The sequence below is a fragment of the Barbus barbus genome, assembly GCF_936440315.1.
Source record: "Barbus barbus genome assembly, chromosome: 28".
Lineage (NCBI taxonomy): Eukaryota > Metazoa > Chordata > Actinopteri > Cypriniformes > Cyprinidae > Barbus > Barbus barbus.
In genome coordinates this window covers 4547079-4560546 of record NC_136756.1, presented here as the reverse complement: position 1 = coordinate 4560546, position 13468 = coordinate 4547079, and the positions used below count along the sequence as shown (strand labels likewise).

At 39.8% G+C, this 13468-nt stretch overlaps 1 protein-coding gene across 1 annotated transcript in view; it reads right to left on the bottom strand.

The window, feature by feature from the left end:
* Positions 1-13468, bottom strand: part of magi1a (membrane associated guanylate kinase, WW and PDZ domain containing 1a) — an 82657-nt gene that overhangs the window by 20227 nt on the left and 48962 nt on the right. The window contains exons 12-17 of the mRNA XM_079382647.1: positions 9556-9590; positions 6793-7054; positions 4082-4173; positions 3599-3791; positions 1399-1710; positions 320-517 (exon numbers count right to left, since the gene is read on the bottom strand). Coding sequence (XP_079238773.1) covers positions 320-517; positions 1399-1710; positions 3599-3791; positions 4082-4173; positions 6793-7054; positions 9556-9590 — 1092 coding nt within the window. The remainder of the gene's footprint in view (positions 1-319; positions 518-1398; positions 1711-3598; positions 3792-4081; positions 4174-6792; positions 7055-9555; positions 9591-13468) is intronic.

The window sequence follows — 13468 nt, the reverse complement described above, 5'->3', positions numbered from 1 at the left end:
GCTACCGTTTCTCAACAGATCTGTTCAGAGTCATTCATTCATTTTGGAATTAATCATTACGGACTTGATTTGCAACAAACTCTGGCAATGATCAGAAAGTACAAATCTGTTCTTCACAGGAGGTCAGCAAGGAAGATGCTGCTTCTTCTGAAGCCTTTGCTACAGATCACTTGGCATCAGACCAGAGTGCTTGAGGAGAACAGCCACTCAGCGTAATAATGACCGAAACAAGCACAACCCCACAGGATCGGTGCAGGAAGAAAGAGTGGAGATCTCCGTCCGGAGCGTTAATGAGAGGGCCGCTGATCTCCCAACTCACCGTCTCCGGGTATGATGCGCAGCGAGACAGCGTTGCCGGCCTCTTTGATGAGGTTGACGATGTCCGAGTGTGATTTGTTGGTGATGGAGCAGCCGTTGACCGCCAGGATCCGATCACCCACCTTCAGCTTCCCGCAGCGGTCCGCCGGACTGCACTCGATGATCCGGCCTATTTTATGAGGCATGGCCGTGTTCCCCGCTGTGTGTGTGTGTGTGTGTGTGTGTGTGTGAGAGAGTGTGTGAGTGAGTGAGTGTGTGTGTGAGTGAGTGTGTGTGAGAGAGAATGTGTGTGTGTGAGTGAGTGAGTGAGTGAGTATGTGTGTGTCGCAGTTCAGAGGCAGGAGACAAAGAGACAGAAAATAATTTCTTAACAGCATTTTCTCACGTCACGTAAAGCCTGCCAACCTTGAATGACACAATCTGAACAGCAAAAATCAAATCACAGTCATGAATCGATCACATCCATTGTTCTAAAGGTCATCTCCGTGGGTAGGGATGGGCGTATCAATACTGATGCGAGTATCGAAAGTATCAATACTCAAATATAAAATATGGATACTAAGGTGTGTTTCATTTACCAGTAATTTTGTTTATATAACAAAAAAATTATGCATGTAATATGGATTAAATTGGATGAATGACCTATGTCAGCAAATAATTGTGTAGGAAAGAACTATTTTCCTGCTCATCAGAGCGTTAATAAAAATCATACACTGTCAGAATAGAAAGGTTGCATTTTATGCATGCAACAGCCTATCACTGCAGTCTCTTATGAAAATTAACCATGGTTTTATTAGGGACCACAGTTTAACAATAGTATTTGTATATATTTCCATCGTTACCATTATAGTAAACATAACAACAGCATATTGAATGCTAAAATGTGTTTCAAATATAAAGTTAAGTGGGTGTTATTACCCATTTTAGTCTTAGTAATTTAATACATTTAATAATTTAAAAGTTCAGTGTAGAAGTATTGTATCGGTATCGGTATCGATGATACTGGCCTTTAAAAGTATCGGTATCGTATATAGAAAACAAAATAAGTGTTGTCGCCGTCCCTAGCCGAGCGCATCGTACCGAAGGTGGAGCCGGCGTCAGGCCGAGACACAGACGACACGATGACGAAGCCGAAGCCCTCGTTCTCGGCGCGCTGGATCTCCACGTCATAGGGCTGCAGGGCGGCGGGCGTCATGTTGACCACAGTGCTGCCGGAGCCGCCGCCGCCGCCGCTGCCGATGCCGCTGGTGCTGCCGGAGCCCGAGCTGACGGTGTTGAGCGAGTTCTGGCTGCCCTGCGGCGTGCGCTTCTCCTCCGTCAGCGACGGCGCCTGCGTGCTGCTGTGGTGAGAGGAGGCCGGGGATGGCGGCACGTCCGCCTCGCCCTTATACACTGCACACACACACACACACAACGAGGCTCGTCAGTGCACCTGCATCATCTGTGATCCTACACACCCACAAATGCACTGAGGTCAAAGTTTGTGATTTTGTCTTCTTTTTTCTTTTTCTTCTAAATACTTTCCACTCACTATTGCTCTAAAATCAGTTCCCAGTAGGGCTGTGAATCTTTGGGAAGGCAGTGAATCGATACAATTCATGATTTATAGGTTTTCGATTCGATTCAAGAACGAGTTTTTGCAAATTCACAATTGACAATTAAATTTGTTTCGACTTAGCAATTCGATTCTGCATGCTTTAAGTGCATTCACAGGATTATTTAAATGCTTCCCTAAATTCTTTAAATGCTTATTCAGGATGCAAATTACACAGCTGCCTTTATTGAGTCAGAGAAAAAAACACTTTTGTCCATTGTTAGATGTTAGTTTAATAATGCTATAGCATGACTTATGGCATATGTAGAAATTGATGTAAGCCAAATTTGTAAAAAAATATTATTTTATGTTAACTATTGTCTATAGTGTTAATATATAGGCTATCATTTTATGTCACATCTTTGCATGATGTGAGCTTCTTTCCCAGCATCTCAGTAATAAAAGTGTTCATATTTAAAATGTGCACATTACCACGAAGAGCAACATTTACAGTACGGTGCTTGCCAGAGGTCTAAGAATATTTCAAAACTTTTGTAAACATCTCTTTGATCTACTATTTAAATACTATTTATACTTTTTAAACTAAACTGAGCTAGACAATGACATCACTGAATTCAATAATGAAATGCCTTTAACTGAAAATTGAGTGTTTAATCTTATTATTATACATTACTGACACTCTATCCTCCAATCTGATACTGTTAAGTGCTTTGACACAATCTGTATTATTAAAAGCACTATATAAATAAAGCTGACTTGACTTGATCTCGCTGAACTCTAAAGTGGCAATGAAATGACCACACAACCTTGTGCTAATATGTTTTCTCAATATTCCAGAGTTGTCAATTCAACAAATGTTGAAATGTTAGTGTGTTTAAATAATTTGATTGACTTAGATTACAAAATTTGAATATACTACTCTCAATATGAACAAGCATCATAGCATTTCAGATTTCAACACAGTTAATGCTCTTTGGGCGTCTGCTTACTCCTGAAGCCATTTTTTTTTTAAGTTATGTTTCAGTAACTAAATGGGCCCAAATTATAATAATAATAATACAACACGATGATGATGAATTTCAGCAGTCATCAACATCGTAAATCCTCCTTTTTTATATTAAAATTTTTTAAACAAAGTGAAAGTGACGTGACATACAGCCAAGTGTGGTGACCCATACTCGGAATTCGTGCTCTGCATTTAACCCATCCAAAGTGCACACACACACACACACACAGCAGTGAACACACACACACACACACTGTGAACACACACCCGGGGAGCAGTTGGGGGTTCAGTGCCTTGCTCAAGGGTCTCACCTCAGTTGCGCTGTACATTCACTCCCCCCCACCCACAATCCCTGCCGGCCCGAGACTCGAACTCGCAACCTTTGGATTACGAGTCCTACTCTCTAACCATTAGTTAATGCTAATGCAAGGATGTTTCAGAGCATCTACAGTAAATATTACATTGTTCTCTCTGCCGTTATCAGTCTCTCTCTATTTTTTTTTTTTACCATTTTTTGAAAGTTGTGAAAACATTATCATTAAGTTTTTTCTTTTGCTGTTTGAAACCTGGAAATGTGAGGAAGGTCCATAGGATTTTCAGCATTAGTGTTCTGTAGTGTTATAAGTGATGAAAAATTAAATAGAAATACATATGAACAAACTATTAAATGAACTACAATGAAAATCAAACTTGAAAAGGAGATGGCAGTGCAGGCGTACCTCCGTAAGCGGTTTTGCGGCGGACGGTGAGGTTGACGTGACCCTGTTTAGCCGCCTGCTGCATGAGCTGCACCACCAGCTGGTGAGACTTCCCCACCACCGCCGTGCCATCCACACAGATGAGCTCGTCTCCGGAGCGCAGACGGCCGTCCTCATCCGCTGAGCCGTACTTCACTATGTGCCCTATGTAGATCTGCCATGCATTTCATGTGAAGAACACTGGTAAGAGGACAGCTCTTGCAGGCTGTAGACTGTGACATAAGCCAATTCAGGTAAATCATCGCCTCGCTTTGTTTCTCTGATACAGGGACCCTGTCCTTCATATCACGCTTAACACACTGGAGGTGAAGCCTGCACATAGCAGCTGTCTCCATTCAAATCAATGCAGCAGTGATTGAGACAGACTTGCAGTATCAGCTCTGCTCTTACATACAGTTGTTGTTGGAAGGATGCATGTATATTTGAGTGTGTTCTCTGACTCACCGGTTCTCCAGGTTCATTTCCCCCCAAGATCCGGAAGCCAAAGCCTGTGTCTTTCCTCCAGAGAAAAATGTCTTGTTCTTGAGAGTCTGGTACTGAAAAAAACAAAAAAACAAATCTGTTTATTTGCTAGCATGTCTCTACATTACAAAGGAGGTACACTGATTGCAATGCAGATATATTACAGACACTCTAAAAGTTTATAAGCCTTCTATTGTCAAAGAGGACACATACTTTTACAAAGCTCAGTTTTGTCAATGATAAATTCTTAATACAAAATGAACACACCTGTTCTATAGATAGCACTAGGATTCTACAGTTATTGTATTGTAAAGACTGCAGATGGGTGAGGTGTCTAATGCTGTTCCCCTGCCTGTTCCCACACTGACTGTCAGACGAAGCCTCGGCCAAGCAGTAAGTATGAGCAGAATGCTCACCTCACCACACAGGGAACAACATAATGTTAACCACAGACGCTTAGCATGGAGCATTTAATTGGCCCGTTCACACAGTTCATTTCAGAGGTCTGGATCTGCCAAGCTCACTCAGTGTGGAGCATTTAACAGGCCTGACTGGGAACTGGCACTATGAGCGGGAGGCATCAGGAGTCGCCCAACAATCTGGCACCAAACCGGCCTGTGAGCACATGGACATCTACTCAGGTACATCCTAAAATCATACTGACATAACCTTCAGAATTACAGGCATACACATTAGATATAACAAAGGCGGGGGTACAAATTAATGCAATATATATGTAATCTGTAGGGCACCAGAATGCAGTGTGCTTACATTGAGTCTTCCTCTTCAAATACTCTATAACCAAGTGTAACTTCAGAGAATGGGACATACATAATGAATAGTGCGTGACAGAAACGGAAAAAATTAAATCTTTTAACAACCGTATTTTCTGTGCAATTACTAAAGCCTGTTTTTACTTGTTTTTTTACAATGTGTTAAAATACTTTTTTCCTGTATCCCAATGTTAAATTACAAATTTAATATGCTGAATAAGTACTGTAAATCACTATGTAAGTGTAAACAATGTGAAACACAAGGTCATGCAAATCATGCATTCATGGGACTGAATTTGGCATTACTAAAACCATGATCTACTGTGATACTGTGGATCACGATATATATTAGATTGGTTTTAGGCCAATCTAATCTTAGGCTTAGATTGGTAGGACTATTAGAAAATGCTATTTCTTTGTTTAGTGCTTATTTAAAGGGACGAACCCAATGTGTACAGATGGAAGGTGATCAGTCAGAGGTTGTTAAGGGTGTCCCACAAGGATCTGTGTTGGAGCCGTAATTATTTATATATATATATGCAGATGATACTATGGTTTATTGCTCAGCCCCTTCTGAGCAACATTGTCAGAGTACCAATGTTTGGGTATTATTATTGATTATTATTATTATTATTATTATTATTATTAACACACTACGTTTTGGTTCATACATTAAGTATTTGAGAAATAAATTAAAGAAAAAGTTAGGGTTTTACTTTAGAAATAAGTTGTGTTTTTCATGTGAGGAAGAAATGTATGTCCTCAACTTTTCTACTGGTTCTCGGTTATGGGGATGTAGTCTATCAGCATGCCCCCTCTTACCTTCTCCTCTCCTCGGATGCTTTGTACCATGCTGCTCTGAGATTTATAACTGATTCTAAATATTCAACTCATCATTGTGAACTATACAAAAGATTGGCATGGCCTTCTTTGAGTATTCAGAGAAAAATGCATTGGTATCTGTTGATATATACAGCCATAATGGGTTATTTACCATTTTATCTCTGTTATTTCATTCAAAGGGCTTCATCTGGCCATTACTCATTATGTTCTCAATCAAATTATAATCTTTGTGTGCCCCTTATCAGAACTGAGTTACAAAACTTGGCCTTATGAGTATTTTAAGTTTTTATTATATAATCTAGAGAGAGAGTTAGTGGTGCGTAATTGTTTTTAATAGGTTATATGTTGGTACGTTGGTTTTTCTATTGTATGTTGTAACTATGTTGTTTATTTGTATATGCAAACTTGGCTGTCCATCTTGGCAAGAACACTCCTGAAAAAGATTTTAATCTCAGTGAGTCTTTTTTCCTGGTTAAATAAAGGTAATATATGTGACCCTGCAGCACAGAAGCAGTCATGAGTAACACAGGTATATTTGTAGCAATAGACAACAATACATTGTATGGCTCAAAATTATACATTTCTCTTTTATGCCAAAAATCTTCAGTTTTCTCTGAAAATAAATGCATTGCAGTGCTGTGTGAAATTAAGAAAGTTAAGGAATATTAATTTTGTATAATAATGTGTGTTAATGAAATAATTAATAGATTCCTTTAAACAATCAGAGTGGTGTGACAATACTTCCGCTGGTATCATATCATGAGATACTGTAGAATGTATCGTGACAGCTCTAATACAAAATGTTATTTCTGCGTAATAGAATTTGTTGTGAGACTCTATTTTGAACCCAACTGTACACGATCAGCTTCTAGTTCAAAATGATGAATATGATTAATGATAAGTGTTACTGGCAAAGAAACCTGGATCTTAAAATAAATCAAACTGAATTGAAGTGTGTAGCTGTAACACATCCATGCGAGAGAAGAGCATGGTAATATGTTACTTTACAGTAGTTGCTTGCTTAAACAAAAACAGGGCCAACGGTAAGACGACTGGGAATGAAGCTGGGCTACTCACCCCGGCTCTCGTACATGCTCCTGGACTGCGCCCAGATCTTGAAGGGGTCCGGTTTCTTCTGGAGGGTTCCATTGGCTGCAGAGGTGTCAAAGGCGGGCAGGACGGGCAGCGGCTGAGTGGGGGGAGGCGGCACTGGCGGAGGGCCCCCCGGGGGGTCAGGGGGCACGATGGGTTCTGGGCGGCTGGGCGAGTCGGTGTGTGTGCTGCGGTGACTGCATATGCTGTGCTGAGAGCTGCCCTGACTGTCATTCCTTTCCAACTGCTGAGAGACACAGAGATTTACAGGTTAAGGCCATTGCACACTTTTCTGCGTTTTTCGCATCCGTAGCAAGCATTTTGAGAGTTGTTTTGACAATTCAGAGCCACCATACAAGCCAACGCCAAAATCCAGAGTGTTCATTGACTTCATCTTCGTCCTTGCACACCGAGTTCACAGAATTTGGTGGTCTTCTTTTTAATATGTGCCTATAGTATCACTAGCAAAGCATCAAACTGAGCCACTGACATCCTGAAGTGAACTTTGAATCGCCTGTGATAATCCCGCTGCTTCTTAATAAGGAGGGGGAATCTCAGGATTGGATGGACCCAATATTTCCTTTCTTTTTCTCTTCTTAAGAAGCTAGAGGACAACAAAATCATCGTCAATGCTTGAAGACTCCGTTTAGTACTGTTTTGCTAATTTTTTCGCAATGGATTAATTAATACACTATTAATTCTATTCGACGTGTTTATTGCTAGCGCAGCAAAATAGACAGCACAGCTTTTACCAGTAATTCAGGTGCACTGTATCTGATTGCCATGGCAACCTCACGCACCTGCTGCTCTGTGCAATTATAGTAAAACTGCTTAAATGGTACACAGAGTGTGAATCTGTACGTTTACTACAGACATACTAAATGTAGTTAAAAGTTTGACTGAGCAAGTTTACTGGCTTGGTTTGGCCCCCCCGAGCTCAGACGTCAAGCTTCGCCTGCGGTGGCAAATGTACACTATCCATTGACAAAGTGATGGCAGACTGCTTAATGAGCACCTGATGACAAAACTCTGGAACTGCAGATTAATAAGCCTGAACGATATATTGTTCCGATTGTGGATGAGTGATAGACAGATAATGGGTTTGACCTAGAAAGAAAGAATAATATGTGAAGAGAGGAAGAAATTGGAATTTGGTGCAAGTGAGGGGATGGAATGAGAAACGAACAAAAAAGAGGCCAGGCCTAAAAATAGACAGTTCATAGAGAGAATGGATAGACAGGAGCAACACAATCCCACAGAGTCGATAAATTGAGTGTGTGTCTACAATTCAAGCACACGACTCTTATTCAGCAACTATTACACACACTCACACACACACACAGTGCAAAGAGTTTGCTGAAAAGCCAATTCTTGTCTTGATCTTATAAATTATTCACATTTCTTATTATATATTTATAATCTCACTCACCTGACATGATAAAGATTATTAAATGCTAATAACAACTAGATTATTACACTCCCAGATAAAAACGTGAGCAGAGCTTTTTGATGCTACTGTTGCTTCTTCCACCTTGCTGGAGTGCTGTGGGCGGCTGTCAGCTCATTGCTGTGGTGTTGTTACTAGTGCAGTGCTATTGGGATACAGGGATGTATGGGGTGGATGTGGGGCATAATTACATTCACAACAGCAGCAAAGTGAAGAGCTAAGCAAGCAGAAACAATCAGGAAGCATGGTCATTATTTGACTGATCACATTTCAATGCAATGTAGTATTATTGCCAAGATATTGCAGAAAACACTATGCTGTGTTTTATATCAGCTTTTTATTATATGATAACAGTTTGAGACATCAGAAAGTTTTTGTAACTTCTTGCCAGCAGGCTCCAATCACGATCTGTGTTTATAGACTGGACAAACATCTAACACCGGTTCCTGACCAGACGTGGCGTGACAAGATTCCAGTGACAAGTAATTTGTCTGTCCAGACCACACGCAACACAGCTACGCCACGTGACAGAATCAATCAAATATCACAGCCAATCAGAAGCACGTGTGGGCGGAGCTTCTCTGTAAGTGCACTGCACTCCCAAACAAATGGATAAGTTAATCTTATTCATGAATATTAAACCTTTTTAACAGTATTAAAGGTACTGAGTGATTTACATTATCTTAATGAATTCACGTGTTGGTTTGCATTGAGTTCACAGCTTTAACGTACACCTTTGTTTTATTTTCAAGATCTAAGGTAAACTACAAGGAAGAGTTAAAAAAGTGTTTGACATCAAATGGCAAACAGACTATAAAGCCAACTGTGAAAAGGGATCTAAGGCAAGATGGCCAATGAATTTACCAACAGGGGACCCACCGCTCTGCACATTTTGCATGTCTCCCTCATTAAACAGCCCTGATTCAGATCATCAGCTCGTTAGGAGAGATGGAGTGTGTCAGATAAGAAAGACGCTGGGTCTCCAAGAACCGCTTGGTTCTTTAATCCTGGTTCTTTAATCCTTGGATTAACAATCATTTGGGTGGTTTTCCAAAGAACAGCACCCACCAATACCACAATTTACATCTTAAATTAATTGTTTGAAATTTCTGTGTTGTACATTTTTCTAAACAGGCATTCATTCTTAAGTGAGGAAGGTTTGTTCCCTACAATGTCCATTTACACATATCAGCTCAACAGATAGACACAGATGAGACATAGAGATGAAAACAATTTGATTGCAACAGACTTTGTCTATTTTGATAGAAATGAGGTGAGAAATGAAAGGGAAGTTGTCTTACCAGCACTTTAGGGCTTCTCTTGGGCTGCAGGACTCCTGTGAGACAGCGGCAGAGAAAGAGAAATCGTCACCCTCATATCACACACACACACACACACACACACAGCTCCTCATATCAGAGCAGAGCCTCCGTCTGTGCGCTGGAGTGCATGTGTGTGTTCATGCATCAGCTGCTGCTGAGAATCCTGCTCCACCCACCCACGAGTGTGTGTTTGTGTGCATCTCTGATTCACACACATGTACACACACACATCATCACAGACCTACAATGTCCATTTACACTGATAATCCAGTGAGACTCATGTCACACACATCTTATTCATGCTGTGGATGAATATAAAGTGTGTCAAATTATGTAATATTTACACATATAAATCATTATGTCTCCGTTTAATCAGCATTCGTGAAATTCATGTGGTTTAAAAAGCATAAATGTATTTGAATTTGTTTTCTACCCAGAAACATGCTTGTTTTAAAAGCAAGCATGTCATAGAATTGGCATTTCTTCATGCTTTAGCCCATAATCAATAGTCCTGTAACATTACTTTCATGACTCACGATTAGCAAACCAAACCTGTTATTCCATCACAATCTAAGATCCTGTATAATGCGGGCAGGTGTATTATTTCTCATGCAAGGTATTCCAGCAGAATGTTTTGTGTTGTGACATACAATATTTAGAAGTATTTTTGTATTTGATGTTGATTTGATTTGAGGTAATGAAGTCAAGTCTGTTTCTGTCAGAGCACTGTCTGCAGCAGTATAAAACTGGCGTGAACGTGTGCTGCTCCTGGAGTCAGTCGCTTCCAGTTACTTCAGCTGTCCAACAGTTCATTATGCTGCAAACTGCCATTTCTCATCATATTAATTCAAAGTATTGTCATCATTTTATTTTCAGTGATTTACAGTTTCCTGCACTCATTCTAGTTATTTCCCTATAGTGGCTAACGAATCCTGTGCATTCACAGAAATAGCTCAGCTCTGTGTTGCAAAGATGGACAGCGTCATTACACATAAATAAACAAACACAAGCAGACAACTATTTTACTAATAGAATCAAATATGTTTGTTTATTATCTACATTTCCCTCACTTCATCCATTACCTTGGATTTATTGTTATTATTATTATTGCATTCTGGGATTGTATTCTCAGCAAAAGATATGTGTCACATTAGACTTTGAGCCAAACAAGCTCTCACTAACCGATTTATACTTTGTGTCAGGAATGCACACGAGGACTTACGATGGATTCTACAGAACGTGTGCTTTATATGGTACAAAAATATACCCTCATAATGATAACAAAATCAAAGAAAACCCAGCTGATATCTGATAGTCTCTGTATCAGCTTTCTGTTTGTTCTCCAACTCACTGGAATTAATCTGAGTATCGTCATGGAAACAAACGAAGGCATGCTACTGAAATTCATGGCATTGCACACATCTTAACGTGTGTGTGTGAGAGAGTGTCAGTGTTTGAGTGTGTGTGTGCGCCTGTTCCATAGGCGTAATGTTTTTTCTGCTGTAAACACTGTATTTTCTATCCTCTTCCTCTAACCCTACACCTAAACCTACCCCTCCCTAGTGTTATAGTACTTGAGACCGGTCTTGGCTGTATTTGTACTGCATTACGAGCACTTTCTGTGTTTATTTGCCTCTTTATGATGAATTGCTTGTTGTTTTCCTCAATTGTAAGTTGCTTGGGATAAAAGTGTAAAATAAATAAATAAATACAATCTGAATTCCGGAAATGTTGGGACATTTTTTAAATTTGAATAAAATAAAAACTTCAAAGATTTTCAAATCACATGAGCCAATATTTTATTCACAATAGAACAGAGAACATAACAAATGTTTGAATGGACAAATTTTACACTTTTATCCACTAAATGAGCTCATTTCAAACTTGATGCCTGCTACAGGTCTCAAAAAAGTTGGGACGGGGCAACAAAGGGCTGAACAAACAAAACATTTTGAAAAGATTCAGCTGGGAGAACATCTAGCAACTAATTAAGTTAATTGACATCAGGTCTGTAACATGATTAGCTATAAAAGGGATGTCTTAGAGAGGCAGAGTCTCTCAGAACTAAAGATGGGCAGAGGCTCTCCAATCTGTGAAAGAGTGCCTAAAAAGATTGTGGAATACTTTAAAAACAATGTTCCTCAATTTCAAATTGCAAAGGCTTTGCAAATATCATCATCTACAGTGCATGACATCAAAAGATTCAGAGAGACTGGAGAAATCTCTGTAAGAGACAAGCCCGAAGACCTTTGTTGGATGCCCGTGGTCTTTGAGCCCTCAGCCCTTTGAGCCCTTGAGGGAAGTCGTGGCCTAATGGTTAGCGAGTCGGACTCGTAATCCAAAGGTTGCAGGTTCGAGTCTCCGGCCGGCAGGAATTGTAGGTGGGGGGAGTGAATGTCCAGCGCTCTCTCCACCCTCAATACCACGACTGAGGTGCCCTTGAGCAAGGCACCGAACCCCCAACTGCTCCCCGGGCGCCACAGCATAAAATGGCTGCCCACTGCTCCAGGTGTATGTTCACGGTGTGTGTGTGTTCACTTCTGTGTGTGTGCACGTTGGATGGGTTAAATGCAGAGCACGAATTCCGAGTATGGGTCACAATACTTGGCTGAATGTCACTTCACTCACTCACTCACTCACTCAGATGATACTGCATCACCCATCGGCATGATTCTGTCATTGACATTACTAAATGGGCTCAGGAATACTTCCAGAAACCACTGTCAGTAAACACAACCTGCTGTGTCATCTGCAGATGCCAACTAAAGCTCTATCATGCAAAAAGGAAGCCATATGTGAACATGGTCCAGAAGCGCCGTTGTGTCCTGTGGGCCAAGACTCATTTAAAATGGACTGTTTCAAAGTGGAAAAGTGTTCTATGGTCAGACAAGTCCAAATTTGACATTCTTGTTGGAAATCACGAACACCGTGTCCTCCGGGCTAAAAAGGAGGGAGACCTTCCAGCGTGTCATCAGCATTCAGTTCAAAAGCCAGCATCTCTGATGGTATAGGAGTGCATAAGTGCATACGGTATGGGCAGCTTGTATGTTTTGGAAGACACTATGAATGCTGAAAGTTATTCTATATATGTTGGTAGTTTTTGAACATCTCCAGCACATTTGAAAAATACTGTGATAATACTGTTAACTGTGATAAGTTTGGTCAGTACAATCGTGATGAGAAATTTTCATACCGTTACATCCCTAGTTTAAACATTTGTTATGTTATCCATGTTCTATTGTGAATATAATATTGGCTCATGTGATTTGAAATTCTTTAAGTTTTCATTTTATTCAAATTTAAAAAACATCCCAACATTTCTGAAATTCAGGTTGTAAATAAATAAAATAAAAAACAAACAAATTAAAGCTTGTTAAATGAATAAATGTAAATGTGTTTGGTCTCAGACTAAGAGGACTTGGGATTTTATTTCAAGACCGATCAAGACCACATCTGTATGGATATCACTAAATTGCCGACACAATGTCCGATTTATTTGTTAACATCATTAATGCGATTGGATGTAAAACTTCCTGCTTCAATAACTTGCAATAACCTCAAATGCAATCAATAACTTATTTCTAACTGAATTTATTTTGGTACTGCTGTGCTGGGCTAGAATTGCATATAGGGAACTGCGTCAAAAAAAGTAACAAAATTAATAAAAATTCTAAATATGATTGCAAAAAAGTACTTTTTTTATAACATATGTAATTAAGTAATATCAAGAGCAAGAGAGCTGTTTTCATGAATATGAGCATGATTGCAAATGTGCTATTGATTTTATACAAACCTTCAATGAACAAGAAGTTAATATTAAGTAAATTACATTTTAGACACGACTTCAAACACAATTTCAACAAACAAATTGTTTCAGACAAATCCACAGCAG